Genomic DNA, 21,629 nt, shown 5'->3' with positions numbered 1-21,629 from the left:
TCTTGAACGAGTACCTTTCTTCAATATTTACGAATGAGGGGCCATATTGTTGGAGAGGACAGTGTGAAACAGACTGGTAAGCTCGAGGAGATACTTGTTCGGAAGGAAGACGTGTTGGACATTTTGAAAAACTTGAGGATAGACAAGTCTCCCGGGCCTGATGGGATATGTCCAAGGATTCTATGGGAAGCAAGAGATGAAATTACAGAGCCGTTGGCAATGATCTTTTCGTCCTTACTGTCAACAGGGGTGATACCAGGGGATTGGAGAGTGGCGAATGTTGTGCCCCTGTTTCAAAAAAGGGAATAGGGATAACCCTGGGAATTACAGGCCAGTTAGTCTTACTTAGGTAGTAGGCAAAGTAATGGAAAGGGTACTGAGGGATAGGATTTCTGAACATCTGGAAAGACACTGCTTGATTAGGGATAGTCAGCAAGGATTTGTGAGGGATAGGTCTTGCCTCACAAGTCTTATTGAATTCTTTAAGGAGGTGACCAAGCATGTGGATGAAGGTAAAGCAGTGGATGTAGTGTACATGGATTTTAGAAAGGCATTTGATAAGGTTCCCCATGGTAGGCTTATGCAGAAAGTAAGGAGGCATGGGATAGTGGGAAATTTGGCCAGTTGGATAACGAACTGGCTAACCGATAGAAGTCAGAGAGTGATGGTGGATGGCAAATATTCAGCCTGGAGCTCAGTTACCAGTGGCGTACCGCAGAGATCAGTTCTGGGTCCTCTGCTGTTTGTGATTTTCATTAATGACTTGGATGAGGAAGTTGAAGGTGGGTCAGTAAATTTGCAGACGATACGAAGATTGGTGGAGTTGTGGATAGTGAGGAGGGCTGTTGTCGGCTGCAAAGAGACATAGATAGGATGCAGAGTGGGGCTGAGAAGTGGCAGATGGAGTTTGACCCTGAAAAGTGTGAGGTTGTCCATTTTGGAAGGACAAATATGAATGCGGAATACAGGGTTAACGGTAGGGTTCTTGGCAATGTGGAGGAGCAGAGAGATCTTGGGGTCTATGTTCATAGATCTTCGAAAGTTGCCACTCAATGGATAGAGCTGTGCAGAAGGCCTATGGTGTGCTAGCGTTCATTAGCAGAGGGATTGGATTTAAGAGCCGTGAGGTGATGATGCAGCTGTACAAAACCGTGGTCAGGCCACATTTGGAGTACTGTGTGCAGCTCTGGTCGCCTCATTTCAGGAAGGATGTGGAAGTTTTGGAAAAGGTGCAAAGGAGATTTACCAGTATGTTGCCTGGAATGGGGAGTAGGTCTTATGAGGGAAGGTTGAGGGTTCTAGGCCTTTTCTCATTAAAACGGAGAAGGATGAGGGGCGACTTGATAGAGGTTTATAACATGATCAGGGGAATAGATCGAGTCGACAGTCAGAGACTATTTCCTCAGGTGGATCAAACCAGAATGGGCAGCACGGTAGCATTGTGGATAGCACAATCGCTTCACAGCTCCAGGGTCCCAGGTTCGATTCCGGCTTGGGTCACTGTCTGTGCAGAGTCTGCACATCCTCCCCGTGTGTGCGTGGGTTTCCTCCGGATGCTCCGGTTTCCTCCCACAGTCCAAAGATGTGCAGGTTAGGTGGATTGGCCATGATAAATTGCCCTTAGTGTCCAAAAATTGTCCTTAGTGTTGGGTGGGGTTGCTGGGTTATGGGGATAGGGTGGAGGTGTTAACCTTGGGTAGGTTGCTCTTTCCGGGAGTCGGTGCAGAGTCGATGGGCCGAATGGCCTCCTTCTGCACTGTAAATTCTATGTAAATTACAAGGGGACATAAATTTGACATTAGGGACCTTCAAGCGGCTATTGGATAGGTACATGGATTACGGTAGAATACTGGTTTGAACAATTGATTTGTTCTTAATCTAGGACAAAAGTTCGGCACAACATTGTGGGCCAAAGGGCCTGTTCTGTGCTGTATTTTCTATGTTCCATGTTCTATCACGTAAATAAAGTATTTAATGGAGTCTGAGATTTTGGAGGGAAATATTGCTAATGTTAAATATGTAAATATATATGCTGGGGTTTTCTGGTCCTCTCACGGCATATTTTCTGGCCATTTGCCGCTGGCAGGATCTTCTGGTCTCTCGGAGGTCTATCGCATTTTGTATGGCTCACCCGCCCCACTGCTTGGGGAACCTGTGGGGTGTCATCTTCACTGGACTGGAAGACCTGGCCAGCATGAAGGGCCAGAAAATCCCACCCATAGTCTACTTATCAGTGATGTAAGAACAGACAACAACATTGTATGCTGAGAAATAGTTCTATGTAGCGCCTTTTTCTAAGTCTGTGCTATACATAGTTAATATAATGTTCAAAAATGGTCAAGTTCAGCATCAACCTCGACTCCAGCATTATCTATAAATAGAAACCAATCTTAATTTTCTTTCATAGCTTTTCTCTTATTCGTTTATCATATGTGGGCATCGCTTGCTAGGCCAGCATTTATTACCCATCCCTAATTGCCCTTGACAAGGTGGTGGTGAGCTGCCTTCTTGAACCACTGCAGTCCCTGTGGTGGAGCTTCACCTGCAGTTCGGAAGGGAGTTCCAGGATTTTGGCCCAGCAATAGTAAAGGAACGGTGATATATGTCCAAGTCAGGATGATGAGTGGGAACAAAAGAGAAAATGCTGGAAAATCTCAGCAGGTCTGGCAGCTTTGTGTAGGGAGAGAAAAGAGCCAACGTTTCGAGTCCAGATGGCGGCTTTGACAAAGGGTCATCTGGATTCGAAACGTTAGCTCTTTTCTCTCCCTACAGATGCTGCCAGACCTGCTGAGATTTTCCAACATTTTATCTTTGGTTTCAGATTCCAGCATCTGCAGTAATTTGCTTTGACGATGAGTGGAAACATATGGGTGGTGGTGTTTCCATGTGTTTACTGCCTCTGTCCTTCGAGATGTTTTTTTTGGTTCCCACATGCCCTCGGTGCAGGAGTGGTCCTCTTTCTCCCCAGCCAGCTAGAGGGCTCTCTCCTCAAACTGTGAAAGAACTTTAAACTCGGGCATCCCTTCACCCATCTGGGATCCATCCTGTTTCTCAAATGCCAGCTTGTCCTGCATAAAACCTGATGTAGAGAATGTAAGCAGGCCACATGTCAGGGCAGATGGTAATGATGTCTGGCAAGTGTGGTGGGTGAGTCGGAGCAGGGAGATGAAGAAGGGACAAGCAGGGACAATGAAGTGTTTGGGAGAGTGAGTAGTGGTTTGTCTTGAGCTAGCAGTGAGTGAGCTCCCTGTGGATGTGCGGGAGTTGAGAGTGATGAGAGGAGTGGCTCACCCTGGCAGAAAAGATTCATTCATCCTTTACAGATGGCCATGCTTTTCTGCAGAGAGATGGTGCTTAAGAACCCTGCGATTGCCTCTCATGCAAAGTTTGTGACCTTGCTAGATGGCCTCCGCCCTGTACATGGGTATCGCTCCTCCACTGAATCCAGCAGTCTGTCAAGGGATACTTCTGTGGATCTTGGGGCCGTCATCTTAGCAGCTATCCTCTGCCTGGGACTATGAAGAAGTGGCTGAGGAGCGCTGATTGAAGCTCTCAGCTGATGGCGGGGCTGGCAAATTAGAGGCGGCGTGAATGTCATGCAAATAATTTTTCCCGAGTAGATAAAAATATGGCACAAAAACCCACCAACGCCGTCGGTGAGCTCATGAAAAATGAAATGAAAATCGCTTATTGTCACGAGTTAATGCTGTAAGGAAGGGGGAGGGGGTTCCTTACCTTTCACTCAACTGCCCTGGACGCAAGGCCTCGGGAACATGCTGTACTCCACCTTTTGCACCTGAGCCAAATTGGAAGGTCGGGCATGTCAGTCTAAGTAACTAGGAGCAGAGTGCCAATCCGACTGTAATTGCCACTGCACTGAAGTTATAGCCCGTTCAAAGGTAACAGTGTATCGTTACATTAGCTTTCTTGAAAATACTTCAACTATAACTTGCCACTGTGCGGTTCACTAAGTTTTTAAAAGTCTACACCTGTTTGTAATTTCAGAGAAATGAGTAAAACCTACTTTCTGCCTCTTAATATTTTTCACAGTGACATATTTTTTCTGTCAGTTCTTCCTGTTTTGTTATTCTTTCATGGGATGTGGGCATACTAAAAACTAATGTCTGTTGCACACTCCTCATTGCCCTTGAACTGAGTGGTTTGCTAGGCCATTTCAGAGGGCAATTAAGAGTCACATGTAGGCCAGACCAGGCAAGCATAACAGATTTCCTTCCCAAGAGAACATTAGTAAACCAGATGGTTTTTTTACAACAATCGATGATAGTTGCCATGGCCACCATTACTGAGCCTAGCTTTATATTCCAAATGTATTAATTGAATTTAAATTCCACCAGCTGCTGTGGTGGGATTTGAACCCGTGTCCCCTAAGAACCAGTCTGGGCCTTTGGGTTATCAGACCAGCGATATTTACACTATGCCACTGTCTCCCTGTGTTTTCCCATCATGAACAGATGCACAATTTTTCAGACACTTTTAGTGCATGCTATATTGACTCAATTTTTAAAGAAATTAAAATCAATTTCAATTTACAATTTCCTGTTTACAAATGAATAAAATGTAGGTTATATTTGATTCAAAGTAAGATATTTCAAAGGAGTGTGTAATGCTGTGGACCATTTTGTTTTCCAGGGATACAGCATGGAGATGTCAATGTGGCTTCCTAAGAAGCTACACTTACTGAAGAAAATTGCATGTCTGAGACAAGCTGGTAGCTCATTACCCTGTGACATTCTTGAAAAGGTAGAGGGAATTCAAGACAAATGGCACCTGTTAGAGGTACGTGCTTTTTTTTAAATGTTGAGGATATATTTTCATTTTTGGTTTATGCTTTGCAGAGTTTGACAGTATTAAATAAATATTCCCCATGTTGTTATTTTGAGCAGTCATGTTTGTTGTGGAAATAACACATTTCATGTTTTATAACAATATTTTTGAAATATTGGGGATATTTAATTTTTCTTACTCTCCAGGGAAAAAGAATAATCATGGTGTTTATCATTTGTATGTTCAGATTGCTTAATGCATAAATATGTAATAATGGTAGGACTGCAGAGTTCTAAAGCTGGCAATAATTTTAACTTATGGGTAATTTGTCTTCCATAATTAGGAATGATATTTACCACTGTGTTGATGAGTGTAGTCATTAGCCATATTCACCATTCTTACTGGAATTACTGGAAGAATAGCTAAAATTAGAAAATACAAGTTATAAATACGGAAGTAAAGCAACATTATTCTTATTTTAGACAGAACATCAGGTACAAAGGTGTTTCATAAACAATACTTTAATGTACTTAAACCATTGACAGGGTTTATTCATAGGTTAATATGAAGTAGAACACATGAAAGGATAGGAGAATAAGTAAATTTTCAAAATTATTTTCTTCTGGTCACACGAGAAAGCCAAGCCAAGAAATGTATTGGTTGAACATCAAACTGTTAAGTGGCTTCCATTCTGCTTGTTTACTCTAGTTACCTCTCAGTGCCCAGAAGCTCTTGAGAACAAAGAGGATAGCCTTTTTTAAAAAACCTACGGTTAGAAAAACAGTGGCACCTCCGCGTTAATGGGCCACTGTCGAGCTATATTTTTTAAAATATAAATTTAAAGAACTTGATTAATTTTTTTCCAATTGAGGGGCTTTTTAGCATAGCCAGTCCACCTACCCTGCGCATCTTTGGGTTGTGGAGGGTGAGACCCATGCAGACATGGGGAGAATGTATAAACGCCACACAGACAGTGACCCGGGCTGGTATTGAACCTGGTTCCTCAATGGCGTGAGGCAGCAGTGCTAACCACTGTGCCACCGTGCCACCCCCTGTAGAGATATATAAATAAACCACAGTAATCCTTACTTCGAAACTGCCTCGACCTGTCAATCAGAAAGTTTGTAAAAGGCAATAGTCCGTGAAATTGAATGTAAACAATGCAGTTCAAAGCTTTTAGGCTTCTAGGCATACAAACAGGCTAGAAAAAGGTAAAGGGCAATGGAAGTAACTGTGTAAAAAAAACTTCAAAAGTTTCCACCACATTAAACCATTCCAGCACACGACATGGTGGCACAGTGTGAGGCTCTGCTGTGTCACAGCTCCAGGGACCCAGGTCAATTCCGGCCTCAGGTGACTGTCTGTGAGGAGTTTGCAATTTCTGCCCGTGTCTCCGTGGGTTTTCTCCGAGTGCTCCGGTTTCCTCCCACGGTCCAAGGACGTGCAGGTTAGGCGGATTGGCCATGCTAAATTACCCTTTGTGCCCAAAAAATGTTAAGTGGGAGTTACTGGTTTACAGGGATAGGATAGATATGTGGGATTCAGTAGGGTGCTCTCAGGGCAGGTGCAGAATTGATGGGCTGAATGGCCTCCTTCTGCATTGTAAATTCTAAGATTCTATGGTTAAAGGAATATTTTTACCTTCATCTCACAGATCTTTGACCTTGGCATATTGTTTAAAGGGTTCATGGGTACAGATGGGAACGCTTGCACTTTATTTTTGCAGAACTGTATTTCTGACAAACTATTTAAAGGGTTTAAAGGCTTCAGATGGAATAACCAGCCAATCACCCCCCGTTCCAGGGAAGATCCACGACCTGAGCCCCTCCAGCCCAGCACACCTCTCACCTGACTCTCACCTCCAACAAATGACTCCCTTCGGCATCCTGGAGGCATTTGTAGGGAGGGTACACACCCTTGCCATCATTCAGACTGGAAGCCACCAGGTCCCCATTTCTTAGGACTTGCACCAATTCATGCCAACAGGACTCTCGACTTGGCGGGTGGGGCTGAAGCATCCCAGGAGGCAAGTGAATTGGGCGACCTGCCTGTAAATTATATTCAAAACAGATCTAATTAGTTATTTGCGTGTTCCCGCTGTGTCTAGACAGTAACCTAGTTGAGGATGCTGGGAAGCTCGTCGGGGCCGGCGAAGTGGACTGGGAGACACGCAATGGTCGTCATGGCCAGCATGAAACATGATTTTATCTCAATGTGCAATTCACTGGACCATTGGGATTCCCTCTGCTGGCGGGTGGCCTCGGAGATTCCCAGCCTATATGGATAATTTTATTTCCCAGAGCTGGTGGGTTGGGTTGGGTGCAAAATTTTAATGGAGACTGGACAAGAGGAGGACAACCAACCCACTCGGATTAATATTTTTCAATACATTCGACCAAGTTTCCCAGGCCTTTGGAAACTCAAAAGGTAAAACAACTAGCCCTACTCAAAACTTTTGACTCAACTTTTGCATTCAAATATTCTCAAAAATCATCAGCGATTCTTGGACATCAAATCTTCTAATTTGGAATGAGTTTTGCATGCAGTCAGCAGCATTTTGCCATCTTAGACGTCAAATGCATCAATGGGCAAAAGGCACTTGAAGGTATTGAATGCACTCAAAGCTATCCAATCTGCAACAAGTTATCAAAGGCGTTCCAAGGGGCTTAGCAGCCTGAATGGAAAAATAGAAGGAAATGAATCACTTAAGTAAAATGTGAATTCATTCAATGTTTCCAATTAGTCCAACAAATCTTTCCAGTATATAGTACATACTTGAAAGGACCACCAAATCACCACCAGTTCTTAATACACCTTTGCCACCCCCCTCCACCCCCACCATGCAACTCTGTGCTCACCTTACTCAGGGTGCCATTGCTGCTACCAACATTATTTAAAATGGGTGCGAGGGATATGCCAGAAAGCAATATGCCAATCAGTCTGACTTCAGTGGTGGGCAAATTGTTGGAAACAATTCCGAGAGACGGGATAAACTATCAGTAAGAAAGGCACAGATTGATCAGGACCAGTCGGCATGGTTTTGTTCAGGAAAGACCATGAGCGGGGTTCTCTGATCCACCCACCCCCCCCACCCCGCTGGGCCGGAGAATCGGCAGGGGGCGGCGTGAATGCCGCCCCAACGCCGGCTGCCAGATTCTCTGGTGCCAGTTTCCCACCCCAGCGATTCATCGGGCCGAGTGGCCACCTGTTTTCGGCGGGTCCCACCGGCGTGAAATACATCAAGTCCTTACCGCCGGGACCTTTGTCTGTGGTCGGCCTACGGAGTCCTCGGGGGGTGGGAGTCTGGCCCCCGGGGGGGTGGGGGGGGCGGGGGTGATCTGGCCCGGGGGGGTGGCCCATGGTAGCCTGGCCCGCGATCGTGACCCACCAATCCGCACGCGGGCCTGTGCCGTGGGGCACTCTTTCCCTCCGCGCCAGCTGGTGTAATGGTTCGCCATGGCCGGCGTGGAGAGGAACCCCCCCCCCCCCCCCCCCCCCCCCCCGCACATGCGCCGGGATGACGCCAGCACATGCTGGCGCTACCGCGTATGCACCAACTCGCGCTGGCCGGCAGAGGCCCTTCAGCGCTGGTTGGCACGGTGCCAAGCCCTTCGGCACCGGCTGGCGCAGCGCGAACCCCGCCACCGCCGGCCTAGCCCCTGAAGGTGCAGAGGATTCTGCACCTTCCAGGTGGCACGACGCCGGAGTGGTTCACGCCACTCCTTGGTGCCGGTACGGCCTGCCCCGCCGAGTAGGGGAGAATCCCGCCCCATGTCTTACGAACTTAAGAGAATACTTTGAGGAAGTAACAAGGAGGATTGATGAGGGTAGTGCAGTGGATATTGTCTACATGGATTTCAGTGAGGCATTTGACAATATCCCACATGGCAGACTTGTCAGGAAAGTGAGATCTCATGGGATACTGGGGAAGGTGGCAGGTTGGATCCAAAATTAGCTCCCTGACGGTGAAAAAAGGTCATGGTTTATGGATGTTTTTTACAAATGGGCTGCAGCGTCGGACTTAGTTTCTCCTGGGTTGCAGCATATCCTGCCCATCCATCAGCAAGCCTGTCAGTCAGGCTGGATTCCAGGTGGGAAGCCTGTTTAAAAAGAATATGCACACTGGAATTCCTTTAGTTTTTTTTTCCTGTAGTGTAGCGCATGTGTAGTATCTTAAAGAGGGCATTTTGTTAGTGGCCTGTGCAGTATCTATTGGGTTTCTAGGGGCTAGGGCTCACGCACGCATGCAGCTTAGATAGAACATTGGTCACAAAGACTCACAGCAAGAAACCTGGCCCACCAAAGGTGTTGAGGGATAAGTTTTCTTTTACCTCAACTTCAGTGACAATTGATGCTTCAGACATCTTTGCTTTACAACAAGGCTTTGACTGAAATCTCCCAAATGTTGCAGCCGCTACTGCAAACTTAAAATAGGGGAAGGACCATCTTTCCTGAGGCTGTCAAGGTGGTCTGTGGCTCTTAACGTTTTTGCGTGTAGCTCGTTTCAGGCGGCAACTAGAGATAAAATCAACAGGTCACGTTTTCCAGAGAACGGAATCCCTACCATTAGCAATGGCCCTTCGGCCCATCGAGTCTGCCCCAACCTTCTAAAAGAGCACCCAACCGAGGTCCACATCCCCTCCCTATCCCCGTAATCCATAACCCCACTAACACTTAACTGGACACTAAAGGGTAATTTAGCATGGCCAATCCACTTAACCTGCACATCTTTTGACTGGGGGGGAAAAAAACGGAGCATCCGGAGGTAACCCACGCAAACATGGGGAGAATGTGCAAACTCCACACAGACGCCCAAGGTCGGTATCAAACCCAGTTTCCTCAGTGCTATTTCGTAATACATTGTGATGTATTTTGTAATACATTGCTCTATTGGGGATATGACTGAGGCTCTCTGATAACAGAGTGTGGGATTTTCTGGCCATTCACGCTGGCGGGATTGTACCACCCCACTGATGGCACTGCTACATTGTGCGTTTCACAGTGGTAAGGGGTGCATTCAACGAGAAGTCCCGTTCACAACAGCGGGACCAGAAGATCCGCTGCTGGCTACTGACAAGCTGCCTCCTGCCGCTACAGAGCAGGTCATGGAGTGGGGGTGGAAAATCCAGCCCCGATCAACAGTTTAATCCCTCTTACCAGTGAAGTGAGAACAAGTTTTTCCCCCAAGCTTCAGACTATCTGGCAGGTCTTCCAATGCACCATGTATTTGGCTGTGTACACCCATCCGCCTTCTGCTATAATTAAAGTAAAATACCGCACATGCAGGAAATCTGAAACAAAAACAGAAAATACTGTAAAAACTCAGCAGGTTCGGCAGCATCTGTGGAGAGAAATAGAGTTAATGTTTTGAGTCCGTATGTCTCTTATATCTCCCTATGTCAAGCTGGCCTCGCCAGCAAGGCCTCAACCAGGTGCCATTTGGTACCGGTTCACAGAGTTGTGAATCAGTCATGATGGAGTCTCGGGGGGGGTGTCTCGCTGGGGAGTTCAGGCCCCTTGTTGGTCGGGGACTGGGCAGGGTATCACCCTGGCGCTGGTGGATTTGGGTCGCCCTCATGCCTACGTGGTGTGGGGTCCGGTGACCCCTATCATTTAGTGGAAGGGAGGGAATTGAGCTCTTTGTGGTGAAGGGTTGGGGGTGCATCCCTTGTCTGCGAGGTGTTGCGATGGCCTGGGGGGAGGGGAGGGGTTGGAGGGGGGGGTCTGTTACTTTACTCTGAGATCAGGCGCCCTTTTAAAAAAAGGCATGGCGATCTCTGCGGAACCGCATCCATCGACGTGTTTCGTCTCTGACCCTCATGCCGGTGCAAAATTTGCGCGCCTCCAAAAAAATGACTCGAGTATGAATTGGCCATAGTGTAGAAGCGGAACACTGAACCATAGCACAAAGAAAACTGACATGACCATCTTTGCTCTGCATGAGCACCATCTCTTGTAGGTTTAACACTAATAAAAGCTACAAACTAATCTGCACTTCATGCTTAACTTGGCCTCTACACTGAACCTCTAAGCTAAGAAGTGGAAAGAGAGACAGGCAAGAAATGGAAGGAGAGGAAATAATAATGAAATACTTAGATGGTATCTAATCATGCATCATGCCATTACATCACTGCAGTGCACAAAGGAAAAACACTGCAACAGTACACCTTTTTGTTCATTGACTGCCTTACGATTTACCCATCCTGTCACAACATTCTACAAACTGTTTAATTAAGTAAACAAGTTTACATTAATGTATCAAAATGGTGAAATTGCTTATCAGAAAAATAATGGAAGCAAAATGAAAATGAGAACAAGGTGCTTTGTTACTTCTGCCTTTTCTGGCTCTTATGAAGGAAACTGAATTTAATTCCCCTTTCATTTATTATAATATAAGATTTAAATTACACAGGGAGTCTGGGTAGCTGTAAATGTACAGCAGCTTGTATCTGTCATAGCTAAAAGTGATGCATTGTACGATCAACGCAAAACAAAACTATTTAACATTGCGATCATTTAATTTGATTTGACATTATAAATAAGAAGCAAAAATGTAAACTTTATTAAGTGTTAGAAATAAAATGGGAAAGAATTTAATGTTGTTTTCATCTGAAATGAACAGTCAGACCCAGAAAATTATAAAACAAAATATCAGTGGTGCGTGGAGTTTAATTCAAGAAATTTTGTCCCCTGTGCTACACATTACTCCATCTCAATTGCATATTAAACAACCCTATCAAAAAAGGCATTGGCATCTGCTGTGCTGCCACAAATTGTGAATTAAATGAAATTGATGTCCTCTGCCGTATATTTATGAAGACAGACCATTCTCAGAAGTATTCTGCTTATGAAGAATTTATGATGGCAAACTGTTCCTGAACAAAAAGTGGCAATAAATTCTTTTTTTAAACTCCCCTCTCAGGGTACTGAGCCTGCTGCTGCTGGTAAATTTGTCACAGCAGAAAACAATAGCGAAATCTGGATTCCACTGTGAGGCTTTATGTTATTAGTATTCCCGCGGTATAAGGAACTGGTTTGCCAGAATTATTCACCTTCAACATTTTCTTCAATAGATTAGTCTGATATAATTTGTGTACAATGATTTCTTTGTGCCTGGATGCCATGGACTCTCCCACATACAGCACAATTGCTCACAATATTGCCAAATATTATTTTATGCTTAAAGTGGATGGTTTAGTTATGGGGATTATTATCTAATTGACAGTTTCAATGTGTCTTCTTTTGTTTTAGACTTGCGTGATAATTGTGCGTCATTTATTTAATGCCGGGCAGTAATTTGGAAATTCCTTTCGATAACATACATTTTATACAGCAAATACTCTGAACTGTTTTCAGACTCGATTTTAATTGGATTTTTTTTAAGGCGGTGTGCTTGTAGCCAGTATCCATCTCAATGAGGTGGTGATTTGCCAATACTAACCTGAAAAATAATCACAGTGCATGGAGCTAATTGATGTTTCTCTTTTGCCGTGTCAGAGAACACTTGGAGAGAAGACCCGGGACACCATCGCGGGGCCAAGTGGGGCAGGAACATGTGATCTTCTGTCACCTGAAAGCAGCAGCCTGGTGAGGCAGCTGGAGGTCAGGATCAAAGAGCTGAAAGGCTGGATGAGAGATACTGAGCTTTTCATCTTTAATTCCTGCTTGCTGCAAGAAAAAGAAGGAACAATGGAGGTCCAGAAAAAAATGCAGTATTTTAAGGTAGCAGTGCAAATAATGTCCTTTTAATGCATTTTATATGGTACACACGTGGCAATTTATCGATACTTTATGGCAAACAAAAGCAGCGAGTAGTAAACTAAAATAAAATTAGTTGTTGGAAAAGGATGAAACAAATACCATTCTTTAGAGGATTATATAGCACATTGCCAATTTACATGGAAATAATTGTAACATAAAATGTCTGTTGGGGGAATTCTGTTCTGAAAGTGGGAGACAAAAGTAAAAGAGCTGCAGTAAAATCCCTTTTGCCTGCTTTGGAACAGTTTTCCTGAATAGTTCATAATACAGCAAAATCCTATATTATTCATATATTCTATCATTCTCAATGAATTAACACTTTGTGTCAGTCGCACAAAATATTCCAAATGTTAATGAACAACATTGAAATGGGAAGTTCTTTTTCCTCCAGAACTGTCATTCTTCTTCTTGAACTCTCTGACCAAAGGCAGGTCCTTGGCAATTATTCACTGAATCATAGCAAAGTGCTGTGATGTTTTACTACCAGCGGAGTAAGGAGGAAGGCCCTAAGTCTACTTCAGCCAGAAGGGGGATCAATTCCCTTGCTGCTGCCATTAATCTGACCCACATGCTAGCTGTCTAGCCAACTGAGCTAACTAGACCCTTGTAACTACTATATTTGTACCATATTCAGGTCTTGAATAACGATGGTACTACGTTGGTACACAGAATTCACCTGACACAACTAACCTTTCTGAGACTTTGTCAATGACAAACATGGATTTTTTTAATACTTATATTGCCTCACAGAGCTAAACATTCTATCTGTTCCATGCCTCACTCATAATAGAAACCTATTTGTGGGTGACATTATTGTGAATTTTAATATTTAATTCCATCAAGGACTACCAAGCAAATTGGTGGAACAAAAGTTAGTTTACATATCTAACGTGGGGTGTGACATTTACTCAAACACAACCATCCTGAAATAGTTCACATTAAGACAATGAAAATGTTCATCTAGGGGTCAATCTTGGCCATATTTTTAGATGTAGTCACTGAATGAAGGCAATCTATTTTCCCACAAGGGGGAAATTATTCAGATGTCATTCTGGACTGCACTCACATTGATCCAAGAGATGAGTTTAATCACTGAATCTGTCTATATCTGCTTGCAGCCTCTATATATCCTCTCCACAGCTTACGTTCTCAACTAGCTTTGTATCATCAGCAAACTTGGATATATTATAATAAAAACAAAATACTGCAGATTTGAAATAAAAACAGAAGGTGCTGGAAAAACCCAGCAGGTCTGGCAGCACCTGTGGAGAAATAAACAGAAGTTAACGTTTCGAGTCTAATATGACACTTCTTTCAAACCACAGATGCTGTCAGACACTGTTTTCATATTGGATATAGTGGGTGGGAATCTCAGATGCCCAGTCGCATGTTTCTCAGCCACGCACCTTTCGCGGTCAGCGGGATTCTATCCTCTGCCACTTGTCAGAGATGGGATTTCCCATTGATACCACCCTGCACCGCCACAAAACCTGCTGGCAGGGGTGTGCTGCCAGAGGGAAAGGAGAATCCTGACAACCAGAGAATTCTGAACATTATACCCTGTCCCCCACCTAAATTATTGATATAGACTAGTTGAGGCTCAAGTAGCAGTGCTCAAATCCATTTAATATCCACCTAAAGGCCTGATCAAGAGCTTGGGCATTGCAAAAACTAATCACCCCCCCCCCCCCCCCCCCGCACTCCTGTGATCCCAACCCCACCATCATTCATCTATGTATGGATCCTTGCTTAATCTGAAGTGGATATCGTATCAGCAGCCTCACGAATGGGGCTGTTGAGTACTGAAGGGCTTCTGGCCTCTAACTGGCCAGCGCCTCTTAGCAGGTGGGACTTTCACCAGTGGGGTCCTTGATCTGGACCATATTTTGTTGAAAAACACTTTGGAAGGGTAGTCACTAGTGTAACGTTGCAAAAACACATTAGCCAATCTAACAAGTCTGGGTTATGTGTCTTAAATATCGGGCAGCGTAGTGGCGCAGTGGTTAGCACTGCTGCCTCACGGCACCGAGGTCCCAGGTTCGATCCCGGCTCTGGATCACTGTCCGTGTGGAGTTTGCACATTCTCCCCGTGTTTGCGTGGGTTTTGCCTCCACAACCCAAAGATGTGGAGGGTAGGTGGATTGGCCATGTTAAATTGCCACTTAATTTGAAAAAATGAATTGAGTAGCCTAAATTTTTAAAAAGAAAATGAAAACACCAAGAAAAATGCACCTTAAATATCTGGATTGAGGTTGAATCCTAAGACTTTCTGACTGGGAGGTAAAAGCATTATGAATGATCCACAATCAACAGATAACAAAAATCCACCAATTGCCCTGGTGAAATTTGAACCCATGAGTATTAGTCTGGGCTTTTGGATTATTCGGCCACTGACATTATCACTTTGTCAGCCTGTGTGACATGTCCTTATTAATGTGCAAATCAACCATCAATTTGAGGAAGAGATACCTCATTAATTGTGAACCACCACAAGTTTCTGGCCAATTTGCACCTCTCTTCCATTAGCTTTGTGAAAACAACATCCTGTGCTTAACATCCCGGAGGAACACCCGGCGCTAGTCTGTTAAGTACCTGAGGGGCACAAAATTGGCAGGTCTTCCCAAAAGGAGTTGACGTGGGGTCTCGTGCGTCTCCACAAGATTCCGTCCATTATTAAAATAATTTTAGCCTTTCCGAGTTTGATAGTCTGAGAGCTGCAATATTTAATCTGATGAATGCAGCTCATATCCCAGGTACAATAAGATCCAGTATGCCTATTCAAGCAGACATTTAAGATCCCATGGCACCATTTGAAAAAGAGCAGATGTTCTGGACAATATATTTTCCTCAAGTTGCACAACCAAAAATTAGATTAATGGATCAATTCATCTCATTGTTCTTTGTGACCTTGCTTTGTGCAAAATGGTTGCTGCATTCAAATACATAGCATTTCACAGTAATTTGTTGTGAAGCGTTTTAAGATATCCTGAAAGACATAATAAGATGCTATATAAATGCAAATTGTTCCTTGCTTTAAAGGAATAGAATGATTTTGGTTTTGCCAATGTTTAACTGGAAGAGGTTCTGAATAATCAGTGACACAATAGGGCTGTTTTTTCTCTTTCAAACTCTGTTGGGTGCTTAATGGCCTCAGCAGACCTCCGCATTTGCAACGTGTACACTTGGCCCAGGACATTTGCATTGCTCCAACATGTTCCCAGCACACCCTCTGAGAGCACTTTGTGCTTGATTTGAAGGGCTAGAAGACCCATATCCTGAAAATTGTACTGGAGAGATTTTGCTGAAAGTTGACAGCATCTAAGTAATACACATTTTTTATTAATATGGAAATTGACCAACAATTTGAAGCGAGGAAGAGAAGATACCTTGTGAATTGTGAATCACCACAAGTTACTGGCCAATTTGCACAACTGTTTCATTTGCTTTGCGAAAAATTTACCTCATGGGAGTTTTCTATAGGCCACCTAATAGTTCTAGAGATGTAGAGGAAAGGATGGCGAAGATGATTCTGGAAAAGAGCGAAAGTAACAGGGTAGTTGTTATGGGAGACTTTAACTTTCCTAATATTGACTGGAAAAGATATAGTTCGAGTACATTGGATGGGTCGTTCTTTGTACAATGTGTGCAGGAGGGTTTTCTGACACAATATGTTGACAGGCCAACAAGAGGTGAGGCCACTTTGGATTTGGTTTTGGGTAATGAACCAGGCCAGGTGTTAGATCTGGAGGTAGGTGAACACTTTGGAGACAGTGACCACAATTCGGTGACCTTTACGTTAGTGATGGAAAGGGATAAGTATACCCCGCAGAGCAAGAGTTATAGCTGGGGGAAGGGCAATTATGATGCCATTAGACATGACTTAGGATGTGTTGGTTGGAGAAGTAGGCTGCAAGGGTTGGGCACACTGGATATGTGGAGCTTGTTCAAGGAACAGCTATTGCATGTTCTTGATAAGTACGTACCAGTCAGGCAGGGAGGAAGGGGTCGAGCGAGGGAACCGTGGTTTACCAAAGAAGTGGAATCTCTTGTTAAGAGGAAGAAGGAGGCCTATGTGAAGATGAGGCGTGAAGTTTCAGTTGGGGCGCTTGATAGTTACAAGGAAGCGAGGAAGGATCTAAAGAGAGAGCTGAGACGAGCAAGGAGGGGACATGAGAAGTCTTTGGCAGGTAGGATCAAGGAAAACCCAAAAGCTTTCTATAGGTATGTCAGGAATAAAAGAATGACTAGGGTAAGAGTAGGGCCAGTCAAGGACAGTGGTGGGAAGTTGTGTGTGGAGGCTGAGGAGATAAGCGAGATACTAAATGAATACTTTTCGTCAGTATTCACTCAAGAAAAAGATAATATTGAGGAGGAGAATGCTGAGACCCAGGCTATTAGAATAGATGGCATTGAGGTGTGTAGGGAAGAAGTGTTGGCAATTCTGGACAAGGTGAAAATAGATAAGTCCCCGGGGCCGGATGGGATTTATCCTAGGATTCTCTGGGAAGCCAGGGAAGAGATTGCTGAGCCTTTGGCTTTGATTTTTAGGTCATCATTGGCTACAGGAATAGTGCCAGAGGACTGGAGGATAGCAAATGTGGTCCCTTTGTTCAAGAAGGGGAGTAGAGATAACCCCGGTAACTATAGGCCGGTGAGCCTAACGTCTGTGGTGGGTAAAGTCTTGGAGAGGATTATAAAAGATACGATTTATAATCATCTAGATAGGAATAATATGATTAGGGATAGTCAGCATGGTTTTGTGAAGGGTAGGTCATGCCTCACAAACCTTATCGAGTTCTTTGAGAAGGTGACTGAACAGGTAGACGAGGGTAGAGCAGTTGATGTGGTGTATATGGATTTCAGTAAAGCGTTTGATAAGGTTCCCCACGGTCGGCTATTGCAGAAAATACGGAGGCTGGGGATTGAGGGTGATTTAGAGATGTGGATCAGAAATTGGCTAGTTGAAAGAAGACAGAGAGTGGTAGTTGATGGGAAATGTTCAGAATGGAGTTCAGTTACGAGTGGCGTACCACAAGGATCTGTTCTGGGGCCGTTGCTGTTTGTCATTTTTATAAATGACCTAGAGGAGGGCGCAGAAGGATGGGTGAGTAAATTTGCAGACGACACTAAAGTCGGTGGAGTTGTAGACAGTGCGGAAGGATGTTGCAGGTTACAGAGGGACATAGATAAGCTGCAGAGCTGGGCTGATAGGTGGCAAATGGAGTTTAATGTGGAGAAGTGTGAGGTGATTCACTTTGGAAAGAATAACAGGAATGCGGAATATTTGGCTAATGGTAAAATTCTTGGTAGTGTGGATGAGCAGAGGGATCTCGGTGTCCATGTACATAGATCCCTGAAAGTTGCCACCCAGGTTGATAGGGTTGTGAAGAAGGCCTATGGTGTGTTGGCCTTTATTGGTAGAGGGATTGAGTTCCGGAGCCATGAGGTCATGATGCAGCTGTACCAAACTCTGGTACGGCCGCATTTGGAGTATTGCGTACAGTTCTGGTCGCCTCATTATAGGAAGGACGTGGAAGCTTTGGAACGGGTGCAGAGGAGATTTACCAGGATGTTGCCTGGTATGGAGGGAAAATCTTATGAGGAAAGGCTGATGGACTTGAGGTTGTTTTCGTTAGAGAGAAGAAGGTTAAGAGGTGACTTAATAGAGGCATACAAAATGATCAGAGGGTTAGATAGGGTGGACAGCGAGAGCCTTCTCCCGCGGATGGAGGTGGCTAGCACGAGGGGACATAGCCTTAAATTGAGGGGTAATAGATATAGGACAGAGGTCAGAGGTGGGTTTTTTACGCAAAGAGTGGTGAGGCCGTGGAATGCCCTACCTGCAACAGTAGTGAACTCGCCAACATTGAGGGCATTTAAAAACTTATTGGATAAGCATATGGATGATAAGGGCATAGTGTAGGTTAGATGGCCTTTAGTTTTTGTTTTCCATGTCGGTGCAACATCGAGGGCCGAAGGGCCTGTACTGCGCTGTATCGTTCTATGTTCTATGTTCTATGTTCTATGTTTAGCCTCCCTGTGACTTTCATGAATTTGCTGCTTTTTGCACATTAGTTACCTATTGAACTTACTACAGGAAGTTAAATTGAGTAACTGAAAGCATAAGTATCCTTTCAGCAACAAGGTTGTGAATTGCTTTGCCAGTTTTAAAAATTGTCAAGTTATTTAACTTAATTTTTTATTTTCTTAGTCACCCGTTCCAAATCTCTCTCTATCCAGTCTTCCTTTCCCTCTCTTTATTTTTCTTTCTGAGCAAAACTCCTTAATTTTTGTGCTGGGTGTGCCTATTAATAAAACAAAATATCCCATACTTTTTTTTTTAAATAGCCTCCTCAACTTGCGAACAAATTTGGCGACAAATGCTCTGGCTCTTTTAAACCTTTTAAAATTGCATAATTTAGTTTATATTGGGCAGCACGGTGGCGCAGTGGTAGCACTGCAGTCTCATGGCGCCGAGGTCCCAGGTTCGATCCCGGCTCTGGGTCACTGTCCGTGTTTGCGTGAGTTTCGCCCCCACACCCAAAGGTGCAAGGTAGGTGGATTGAACACGCTAAATTGCCCCTTAATTTAAAAAAAAATTGTTTATATTGCTTTCCCTATTCGTAAAACAAAAATGAATCACATCATGGTTACGTCTTAAATTTCACCTGTTATGAGTCTGCCCATTGACCAGTTTTTTAATGTTCTCATCATTGATTGCCACATTGCCAAGTCTTGCATCATCTACAAACTTTAAAGTTGTGCTCTGTATTCGCAAGTCCAAGTCATAAATATGTACCAAAAAGAGCAGAGACCTTAATACCAAGCCCTAGGGAGCACCACCCTTCAATCTGAAAAATAATCTTTCATCACTGCTCTCAGGATGTAAGAACCCGAGGAAACTTGAAAGGGTGGCTGCTGAGAGAATATTTCTCCTTGTAGCAGAGACTAGAACTAGGAATACAGTTTAAAAATAAGGGATGTCCCATTTAAAATGGAGATGAGGAGATTTATTTTTCTCTGAAGGTTGTTAGTCTGTTGAATTATCTTCCCTAGAGAGCAGTGGAGGCTGGGTTATTGAATACTTTGAAGGCTGAGTTGGATAGATTCTTGATAAACACAGGAGTCTTGGACCAGGTGTTCTTTAGTACGCTGACTCAGTAATTGTCTCTGTGCAAGAACATAACACCAGAGAGAGAAATAAGGCGGGGGACAGGGTGAGATACCAAAAGCAAGTCCCGGGTAAGGGACAAAAACAGTGAAGCTAATAAAAGAGAGAATCAGAGAATCAGACTCCAATTAGAGAAAAGGGATGCAGGGAGAAGACTTTAATAGGCTTGGGAGAAGCCCTGGAGAAATACACCCTGAAGATCCAAGCAGACAGCCAAAGATTGAGGACTCCGTAATGCAGGCCAATGACCCCACAACCCTCCCCGACTTCTCAAGAGAACACCTTGGCAGAGAGCTCCGATGATGCCACCATCATCTTGTCACGGCTATCACCCCCACCCTCCACCAACGCAGAGACACAAACCTTGGTCGTTGACATTCGTCAGGCCTAAGCCAGGTCCATATTCTCCAAGAGCCATCAGGTCATCCTGGGTTGTCCCTTTAAGGCGCCAGCCATCTCCGACTATCCAGGATATAGCTGTCATGCACACTCCCTGGTCCACACACCCACCCTCTGGACGCGGGGATGCCTCCTGTGCTGACGCCTAGCCCCTGGATGTTGGAATGTTGGCTGCTCCCTCTTTGGTTTGGGGGATGGCATGCCGGACCTGCAGGTGCAGCGCCCCCACCCCCCAGCCAAAGGGGGGGGAGAGGGGCACACACCCTCAACACTGGAGGCCCTCTCAACGACCGAGCCCCTCCCTCCCCCCCCTCCCTCCCTCTCTGGGGCAATGGCCCCAGTGCCCAAGAGGTGACTGCCCAATTCCGAAGATGGCTACTCACCTCCTTGGATCTCCACAACATCATTCCGCTAGCTTTACGTTTTAAAATTGGTGTATTAAACAGTGCCCGGGTGACTGCTCGCTGGGGAGGTGGTTAGATCACGGGAGGCCATTTGATAGGGGGTCCTTCTCGTTAATAGGGTGGAGATTTGTCTTAATTAGTGATTATTGATTTAGAACATACAGTGCAGTAGGAGGCCCATCGAGTCTGCACCGACCCACTGAAGCCCTCACTTCCATCCTATCCCTGTAACCCAATAACCCCTCCTAACTATTTTGGTCACTAAGGGCAATTTAGCATGGCCAATCCACCTAACCTGCACATCTTTGGACTGTGGGAGGAAACCGGAGCACCCGGAGGAAACCCACGCAGACACGGGGAGAACGTGCAGACTCCGCACAGACAGTGACCCAGCGGGGAATCGAACCTGGGATCTTGGAGCTGTGAAGCCACAGTGCAATCCACTTGTGCTACCCAAACCACACTGTGGTGGGATCTACATCTTGCCAACGGGAGTTGTCTGTGAGATCGGAAACCGATTGGCGCGCGGCTTCGTTTCCGATTTCAGCCTCTCCTGCTATCTAATTGGCCTGCTCATTCTGTCTCCCAGTGCGACATGGCTGGTATATTGCGCCAAGGGTATCCCGTGACTGCGTGGGTTTCCTCCGGGTGTTCCAGTTTCCTTCCACCGTCCAAAGATGTGCAGGTTAGGTGGAGATGTGCAGGTTAGGTGGATTGGCCACGCTAAATTGTCCCTTAGTGTCTAAAAATGTGCAGGTTAGGTGGGGGGAATAGGGCCAAGGAGGGGCTTAGTTGGGGTGTTCTTTCGGAGGGTCAGACACAATGGGCTGAATGGCCTGCTTCTGCACTGCAGGGAATATCACCATTCCTATTCCCTCTGTCACTCTTGAACCTCCCCCAGCTACCCTGGACGCATTCGCAATCCCCTTCCACATGTGTTTCTCTCTCAGAGTTGGCACACGTTACCATCCCCGTGTCCACCCTGACCCCTCCTGTTATCCCAGCCACCTGTCTCGTCCAGTGATTCACCACATGCAGATCCTGCAAATATGCTGCCCTGTAAATAATGTGTTGTGCCTGTATCTGAGCTGGTGGCTGCAAATGTAAGA

The 21,629-nt window shown here is 45.0% G+C and overlaps 1 protein-coding gene across 5 annotated transcripts in view; it reads left to right on the top strand.

Annotated features, from left to right (window-relative positions):
* Positions 1–21,629, top strand: part of akap6 (A kinase (PRKA) anchor protein 6) — a 711,546-nt gene that overhangs the window by 583,067 nt on the left and 106,850 nt on the right. For all 5 annotated transcript variants that reach the window (XM_038781180.1, XM_038781196.1, XM_038781187.1 and 2 more), the window contains 2 exons: positions 4,651–4,797; positions 12,283–12,507. In XM_038781180.1, coding sequence (XP_038637108.1) covers positions 4,651–4,797; positions 12,283–12,507 — 372 coding nt within the window. The remainder of the gene's footprint in view (positions 1–4,650; positions 4,798–12,282; positions 12,508–21,629) is intronic.

This window comes from Scyliorhinus canicula, chromosome 2 (genome assembly GCF_902713615.1).
Source record: "Scyliorhinus canicula chromosome 2, sScyCan1.1, whole genome shotgun sequence".
Lineage (NCBI taxonomy): Eukaryota > Metazoa > Chordata > Chondrichthyes > Carcharhiniformes > Scyliorhinidae > Scyliorhinus > Scyliorhinus canicula.
This window is presented reverse-complemented; position numbering and strand designations above follow the sequence as displayed.